We start from the raw sequence: 9,420 nt of genomic DNA, 5'->3' as shown, positions 1-9,420 counted from the left end.
AGTCAGGAGCATGCTCAGACTCGCCTCTCCGTGGTATGATTACGACCTTTCACTAAAAACTGCTTCCTCCTCAATACTGTTCAAGGATTTCACATAATACATCTTGTGCAATGTGTATTTGCTCATCATATTCACCCAATGTATTCACCATGTCACCTTCTGTGCAATAACCCTCATGTTCATCATACCACTTAAATACACATTTTTTATTAACAGTAATTATCTATCTATCTATCTATCTATCTATCTATCTATCTATCTATCTATCTATCTATCTATCTATCTACAATGAAGTTCATGAATCTTGAATATGTGCTTCAACATGAATCAATAAATGAATGTGTTAATGTTAATTAATGATATAACTTAAATGATATAAATGCTACACTAAAATATTTATTCATAGCATATAAAAAAGTGATTTATGACTGATGATTTGTGTTTTTCTTTAAAGAGATTCTGCACCCTTAAATGTGTTTTTGGAGCTGTAAACTAAAATATAAGACTGTTCTTAAATTGTGTTTTTAAGATTCACATGCAAATGTTGAACAGGGCTCATAACCTCACCCTGTGTTTCAAACCAGCTGGCCCCCAAGCCCGTTGTAATCTCTTTCCGGCCACTATACAGAAAGAAGGCCAAAATATCCTGGATACCAGTGCTACCATCTCATCGCGGTTTATGTCACTTTTTGAGAGTTGTCATGTCATCCATCTACTGTATAATGTTTGGTTTCTAGTAGAAAAAAACGAATTAATACATGCTATTATGTCATGAATGTGAACCTATGAGAATTTGTGTGGACATATAGGATTGTAGCATTGGCGCGAATGTTTAACTTCATGCTGAGCAGTTCTTTTCGGCCTTCCTGTGCTTTTGCTTTGCAATCATTTACAGATAAACCAGTGCTTCTCACACCAATCAGGAAAAGTAGTCCAAAGTCCACTAACATCCTATTGAATACAAAATAAAACCGGTCCTCTACTGGGCTGCAAACAGAACAACATAACAGTTAATAAAGGTTTCAAATCATGTAAGTGGAAGATCTGCCACAAAACTCCAGTTAAAACTCTGAGCTCAATAAATGAGTGACCACAGGCACCAAAATAATGCAACACTAAGTTGTGGAGTTGTGAGAGAAGGACCCCTAGTGGGGAGAAGAAATTATTACGAAAGGATAAATACAATAGTCGTGCTCATGATGAGAAGGTGACTGTGATCAGGGCCCCTCGGCTTTGGACCGATCCTCCTGAGGAGATAAGACTCAGAATCAGATGCTTCTTTTAGATCACTTCTTAAAACCCATCCTTTGCTTTCAAGTGGTGTTTTTTTTTATGTGATCAAGTTTGCATGGGACATTCTTTTATGACCACCTCAATGATGATGCCTGGGCCTTCCTTACCTGTTTTTAAAGGTACCATCTAAATAAGGTTTATTATTATTATCATCAGTCGTTTGTCGATTCTACAGGGTCTAAAAAGACAATCTCTGTCACAAGCTGCTGCTGTGTTACATCTCCTCTTCACTAAATGCATGAGTCTGATAAGTTCCCGCAACAGAAAACCTCTCCCTGTTTCGATGAATGTTGGAGCAGCTTCTAACACAGGATGAGGGTGAAGGGATAAAAAGAAAATGAGGCAGAAAATAGGATAAAAGCTCAGATTGCTCTAGAGAAATTAACTTTTAGGAAATGTGTGTGGCACTGCTTTGTGTGTGTGCGTGTGCGTTGAGTCTCAGAAAGCAGCACCTGATGCTTCTTATCGCTCACTTGGCCATTTATTGAATCTTTATCCATTTGCCCTGAACTTATTCTCCGGATGGTTGCTAAGTTACTGCCACCCCGTGTCCAAGAATTGCGGCTTGGAGAAATGACAGAAATAAGTAGAAAAGCTATAATAGTCAACTGTTCTGCTGGCATTAAGCGCTCAGTGTGGGCGGATGGTGCAGGTAATACACTGTGGGCAATAAAAAAAAAACCCTCTCCAGTATTGACTGATCGGGATCTATTGGTTCCAAAGACTCCTGCGTAGACCACCCCCACAGATGAATGGCATTTTGGGAAGAGCATAGCGCCAGTTGTCCTGTATAAAAAGCCAGAGACTGGGTCAGAAGGCGGCCAATTAAGTCCAAAGGCGTAGCGCGAAGAGGAGGGGTGGAGGATGTAAGGGGGATGGAGGAGTCCTGACCTGTGCAGAGAGCCAATACCATTATACACTCAGACAAAATCCGTGTTTGGTTAACTACGGCTGGTTTCCCTCTTTCCTGCTTTGCCGAGTGGACGGGCGTCTGGGTAGATATGAGTTTTGCTCGGGTTAAGGGTTCTCTGGCTTATGAAATGTGCCCTGGAGTCACTGACATTAATGGACAAAGTGTATTTGTGTTGTGATGCTTCGCCTTCTGACCCTGCCTCCTCCTCCTGCTCCCTCTCCGGATCTGCAGTTTAAATTCTCTCAGGGGAAAAGCGGCTTATATGCGCAGAGACTCAAAAATATATAAATAAACTGCGAACACACGAGGGAAAGAAGGAGAGGGTTAGGCAAGAGGGGCATCTCTGTTCTTGTGTTTTTTTTTTATTTCAGTTTATCCAGACTTCAGAACTATGAGACGTCTAATGAAGCCTGTTGTTAAATGTAGGGAAGAAGAAAAATAACGGCGTAGGCACAAAGAAAACAAACTGATCAAAGCAGAAAAAGGAGGATATAAAGTACAGATGATTGTGTCCTGCGTTACACTGTGGCGATGTATGTGTCTCAATGGAAGTGAAGTTAATGGTGAGTGGCTGAGTGAGGGAGATGTCCGTACTCAGAGTTAGTCTATAGTGTGTATCTCAAACTAATTTGCCCCAGCCAGTCAAACAGACGAGATGCAGGTACACACTTTAAAGGAGGTCTAATAATAAATATCTTTATCCCCCTGTTAACCAAACCAATGAAGCCATTACCTCCTTAAAATAACTTTAATGACTGATGTTTGCTTAGTTGTGGGTTGACGTGGAGCATCTCTGTGGCATCGCATCCCTGCAAACTGCATCCGTGTGTAATTAATGACTGTGTTGACATCGACGTGATTAAGATTCTGAAATGTAATAAAACCCCCGAGGACACAACACGGCCTCTAACCCTTTCATCTGCATCGTGCAGAACTTGATTTCTTCAAAAGTATTAGCTAAAGGCACTTTTTTGTAATACGCACTGACTTCAAGGTGCACTCACACTCTTTACCATTACACACACACACACACACACACACACACAGCGGATTCCTTGCTACCCTGTGTCTGCTTTGATTAAATAATCTCTTAATTGAAGAGAGGGAACTTATGAGGAAAGTCTGTACACTAAGGGCTGAGGATGATGATGATGGTGATGATGATGATGATGATGATGGTGATGATGATGATGCCGGGCTGAGGGGAGGTGGGTGGGGTCAAACGCCTCCTCCTTGTTGCTAGGGATGTCTTCACTTAGTTTGGGTTGCTAGGCTGCCAATTCCCTCATGTTAAGTGGAAACGTCCCCCCCCCCCTCCTCTCTCTCTCTCTCTCTCTCTCTCTCTCTCCTCCGTCCAGGCACCTCATCCCTCCCTCCCTCCTTCTCCTCTAAACCAAAATAACTTCACCAACCATCTGTCACTGGGCTCACAGGTCTACTGTTGCTTAGGAACAAGTCAGACACTTGCATGTCTATATGCATCCACAAATGAATATATCTTCATGTTCCGCTCTATATTGACAATAACCACTTGTTAGAGATGCACCTCTGCCAGTGGCCACTACATTCAGTGAAATGTGTGGCATTCGCAAACCAGTTCAGAGCTTGTGACGTTCCACTGAGATGATGGAATTTACAGGTTCAGCAACAGGTTCTTCAGTTTTCAGCTTTTTAAAGGGACAAACTTCTTGAAAGTGAAACAACACATTTTCTAACAAAAGATATTGATAATTAGTTCTAAAGAGCAACATTTTCTTTGAGGTTTCCAATTTGCATTCAATTTCTCCTCATTTGTCATTTCTCTGAAGTTTAAGCCTCTTTTTTTTGTTTTTACTGTAGCCAAGGATTTACATATTGACAGAGAGATGAAGTGCAAACTATTTTCCATAATCGCCCAGCAGTGAATAATAGAGCCAAATCCCATTTCACAGCATCGATTCACAAGCTGCCAATTAATTTACGGCAAATCCGTCTGCGGAGGAGATTATTTGATTTTTATTGTACACACAAAGGGCACACAGTACCACGCTCCTTGTTGTGTCTTTCCTCAGGGTTTTATGGAAGGTACTTGTGGCCGGAGCTAATCATTGTTTGTGCACATGCTTGTCAGTTGCCGGCTGAAAGCTGCTTACCCAGACATACGGAGCGTGTCTACCAAATTGAATCTCATGGCCTTTGTTTTTAGACAAACAGCAGATTAATGTAACGGCCTCCACTGTCAAAGCTTGAAGAGTCATTTCAAAATAAACATGTCTAACTTCATCCCAACTGTTGACATTGCCTCCATACATGTGGAACGAAGGGATTAGGATAAAATCTGAAAAGACAAATGCAATGTTATAAAAATAATTCATACAAAAGAACACATTTGGAGTAACATAAGAATATGTTAAAAAGACATTAAAAAGAAAATGAAATAATATATATATTAATATATAATTAAAGTAAACCTTACGATTAAAATAAAATAAAATAAAATAAAATAAAATAAAATAAAATAAAATAAAATAAATTCAAATAAAATAAAATAAAATAAAATAAAATAAAATAAAATAAAATAAAATAAAATAAAATAACTCCTGCGCGGTCCGCTCTGCGCAGGAGGTAAAAAGGAGTTTTTTTTTATAAAGAATAAAATAAAAGTATAATAACAAAAGCCAATTAATTTGCCTGAAAAAAACAAATACAGGGTTTTCTCAATCCTTGAAAGAACCAAATACAAAATACAATTTCAAAAATTTCTAGGACTCAAAAGCAGCACTGAGAGGCCCGAGCACATGTGCCTTTTGAAGAGTTGCATGAGGAAATATTGGCTTGGACTCCACTTGGACACCACTAAATTGTCTCATGGGTAATTTTCAAACCCAGTGGGCAAGTTTCCATCCATACACGCGACAAAAGAAGTCCGTTTTTTTTCAACAAGGGTTGTAAATTAATGCAAATCAACTTAGAGGTTAGCAAATCAAAATCAAATTACAAGTAGGACTGATTGTGACAAATTAGCTGCTATTATATTATAGAGGAGCAACTGTTGGATGAATAAATCATCACTGCTATTTCTGTCATTAAAACACTGACAACATAAAATGAAACCTAACAATGCATAAGAGAGCAAGTGAGTGCATGAAAAATAAATGGCATCATTTAGACGGAACAACAATCTGTCTAAATATATCTATATCTATAGGTACAAAGCACCTGAAAGACCAAGTGATAACGTTGTCTAATAAAAATAGAGCTTCAGTACTTTTCAGGAGTTTCATTTCAGCCTCTGCTGAGGAAAGGAAGCAGCAGGCGAAGGGAAGCCAATATTTCGGATAAATATTTGCCATGGTTCAATCATAGTTTATTAATTCATATCTTCATTTAAAGGTGCTGTGTTTGTTCTGCCTCTCAAGGCTCCTATGTATAAATCATAGGGACCGTTTCCTCAGCAACCCGCAGTAAACTCTCCTGTCAAAGTTTTAATTGTCTTTTAGAGCAGCTAGAATCTGCATCTCATAGTTATTCTAACTGAACTGAACATTTTTTTAACATTTTCATGGGAAGCCTTTAAAATGTATGTATGTCTGAGTCAATATGGATTCCAGGCATTATTGATGTGCATAAATTAACCCATATCTGTGAAGAACACACTTCAACATATCCATGTTCATGACATATTTGGCCTCATTCCTCATTGAAGTTAATATTTTTTTTTAAAATAACATTGACAGGGAGTACTGGTTTGAAATTCATTCACTTTTTGAAGGTTTTTTTAGGAAACACTGAAAGAAGGAATAGGTGAAGAATAATAATTCCAGATTACTACTTCAAATTAATATATATATATATATATATTTAATTTTATATCTGTATCTTTTGTACATCTGTTGAGCGGCGCATTATCTCTGGCCAGCTGACTGCCTCCTCCAGTGATATAGTGGTGTGGTCCACAGGGAGCTCATCATCACTTTAAAACGCACCAGAGACTTGGCACAAAAGAAGCGCTCGCAGGCGAGCCCAGGGACTGTCTGTCTCCTATTACATCAGGAGGGGGACACGTTTTGCACCTCGCACGCCGTGTAAGAACACTCACCAAGAGTCGGGAACGCATGGAATTTGAGTTGTAGAAACTTACTTTTAGTTGCGCCTGTAACTGCGGAGAGCGGTCAAGTGATGCGGATGTGGTCATTGCGCTGCGGAGCTGTGCAAACCTCGATGCTTGACTGTGAATCGGGAATTTAAAGGCATTTGTTTTTCGCTAATTCGCCTCTCATTATTGTCTGAACAGTCACATGACGCAAAGTTTTGCTTGGAGTGCGGGTTGGTGAGAACGTGCGCCTGACAAGTGGAGTCTTTTTGCTGATCACTCGCCAGGAATCATGAACGTCTCCTTCTTCGACGTGACCCAGGGCGCACTGTTTAACGGGAGTCAGACCCTCGCCGGAACTCTGGCCACATACTACGGAAACGGCACCAGCAACGTAGTGACCGGCGACGGTGGAGGGTCGCTCGTGCTGCTGCAGGAGGAGCGCAAACTATTTGTGATGCGGGTGGTGCAGATCGCGGTGCTGTGCGTGCTGTCGCTCACCGTCATGTTCGGTATATTTTTCCTCGGGTGCAACCTGATGATCAAATCGGAGAGCATGATTAACTTCCTGGTGAAGGAGCGCAGACCCTCTAAAGACGTGGAGACGGTCATGATCGGCCTCAGCTAGAACAGGAAGAGCAGGTACAGCGGGGAAGTGATGGAGCGGGATTCGGGATGAAGATCAGGTGGACTGTTCCAACCGCAGCTCAAGATCTGCATCTGCATGTACTTCAGAGACGTTCTCTCAGTGCCCCGGTGAGAACAAATATGCAAAGCCTTCACTTTTGCTTCCGAAAAGAACCACAGGAGACGGGTCCAGCGACAAATGTCCGTGCGTAAAGTTTGTGCGTAAAAGACAGCCAATTGTTTACACGTGGGCCGGTCTGTTGAATCTTTGGAATGAATTTAATATTGCCAACTTGAACAAAGTGACAAAATGTTTACAAGCTGTTACCTCATCTTTTTGTGAAGTTAGTTCCCTTTGGTTTTGTAAATTTGAAATGATTGTTAATGAATGTTTTTAAACTGTCAAAAAGCATGATTGTGAATTCGTATAGTTCCACGCATCTGCCAGTGTTCTCCGTGGACTTGATGGCTATATGGGTAATCGCTATACAAAGTATTTTTCTCGGTCTCGTTTGGTAACTACTGAAATCTTGCACGTTTTCCAACAGACTCCATCTCAGCTTTATGGAGTGGTTCTGGTCCTTCTTGGCATGCTCGCTAATTGATCTGTAGTGATTCTTGGACCTGTTTTGCACTTTGAAATCACTGATGCTGCATGAATTATTTTGTACCAAAAAGAACTTTATCTTGAAATTGCAGCATGCAATTAAATCACTGAAATGACCATATCAATCGTATCTCTGTCATCTGTTAATGAACATGATACACATCACGTCAACATTACCATGTTTGCAGACATTTCTGTGAGGTCTTTTTTTTGGAAAATTTTGTCCGCAATGTATTTTTTCTCAAATACTGTGTTAAAAGTGAATCACTTAACTTATATATTACTTATTTTCAAACTATAAATTTGATTAAAACTAATGAAAGTAGACTCTCCTCTAACCAGCTCATCAAGTCAGATGTGATTTTTCATTAGCACAAGATGAAAGAAGTGAATCCGGGGTTGCATTTCGAAATAATTAGATATCTTATTAATGTTAAATAAAATTATCTAAGAATATGATATTACACAGTGCTATGAAGACAAAAATGGCACAATCACACTTAAGCACAGAATGAGCAGCATGTTGTCGAGCTCATATTGGCTCCACAGCATTTAATCTGCTCGCTCTGGAGAGTGCCCAGCTGAATTCCACAAACCATCGTGCTCACCCTCACCACCTCCTTTCCCAGCAGCCCCCACTGCAACTAAAGGAATTTAAGGAATCCAGAGAAGTTCAACTTTTTCTTTTGTTCCATCGGAACAACCCGGCGGTGAGAGAATATTTAATAACTCAGTGCAGCTTTGATGCAGGATTTCACAGAGGAGAGGACAAATAAGAACATTCATGAACTGTCATCCCCCTTATATGATGTCATTACTCTTCCTGCAGATCTGTCAGCAGATAGCAAGCGCTCCCACTCTTCCTCGAGAACAGAACTTGCCAACTGATTCTATTTATGTCAGGCAAAAGATTCTCATAAAAAGTTCCATTCTGGCAGATATTAGGTTTCGATTCAACATTTTGGTTCAATTTCTCTCCAGTGTCTTCTCTCTTTCTATCTGCACACATCCCATCTCTCCTACGTGCCCCACTCAGAAGCAACCAATGTTCTCATTATTATTTCAGTACTTGTCAGGAGAGATGGGGCAGAGGAATCCTTACAAACACAGCCATGCATTCACACGTGTGCCCGTTCACCGTGCAAAACATCGGACACTGATGATCGACAGACCAGCAAATTTTGACATTGAACAAAAGTATTTTAGATAACAGCGTCGATAAATAAAAGCCATTAGATAAATAGACTTGAGCAGCATAAACAATCTCGACAATATATAGACACAATGCATAGCAAACCTGTAAAAGTACTGCAGATTGAAACCTGTTGACACGGTGACCACTGAAAACACATGTAAAGTGCCTCATTTTTTGGAGCACAGCAAAGAAGATGAGAGCAGAGATGATTATTCATTCTTACAAAGTGCAACATTTCTAGGTTGTGAGTCATATTTTCCTTTGATACAGGACATCAAAAAAGCATTTGTTTATTAGTCGGCTTATGATTTCACACATTGGTAGGTAAATTATCAGATTTTATATAAAGAGATCAAAGAGAGGCCATCTGCTATTAAAATAATTTATTACAGTTCTTAACAAACCTCATCCTTTCTTCCCAAGCCTGTAATCTAATTTTCTATGGAAAAAGTACAATCATTCTGGTATTGTTGCCATGCACCGGTGAATGCTTGCTGGAAACAAGGAGGCACGCATGCTATTTTTAGAGACAAGATACTTAAATGTTCTGTCATTTAACTTGCCAGATTGAAACTCAGTTTAAAAAGATATTGTGTTGTAAGTGGCTCATTCAGTTCAGTCGGGACTGATGGGTGGCAGAGGACCAGAGCTGGAGTGATGTCTCACTTTGTCCAGATCCAGAAAGGTAGCAACAGAAAAATGGCATCAAGGCT

At 40.0% G+C, this 9,420-nt stretch overlaps 1 protein-coding gene across 1 annotated transcript; it reads left to right on the top strand.

The window, feature by feature from the left end:
- Positions 1 to 6,191: 6,191 nt before the first annotated feature.
- rprml (reprimo-like) lies at positions 6,192 to 7,624 on the top strand. The gene has a single exon (XM_062408537.1). It carries the CDS (start codon positions 6,571 to 6,573, stop codon positions 6,904 to 6,906), a length of 336 nt encoding a protein of 111 aa, XP_062264521.1. The 5' UTR covers positions 6,192 to 6,570; the 3' UTR covers positions 6,907 to 7,624.
- The last annotated feature ends 1,796 nt before the right edge of the window (positions 7,625 to 9,420 follow it).

The sequence above is a fragment of the Platichthys flesus genome, chromosome 16 (assembly GCF_949316205.1).
Source record: "Platichthys flesus chromosome 16, fPlaFle2.1, whole genome shotgun sequence".
Classification (NCBI taxonomy): domain Eukaryota; kingdom Metazoa; phylum Chordata; class Actinopteri; order Pleuronectiformes; family Pleuronectidae; genus Platichthys; species Platichthys flesus.
Note: the sequence above shows the minus strand (reverse complement) of the source record. Positions and strands in the feature narration are given on the sequence as shown.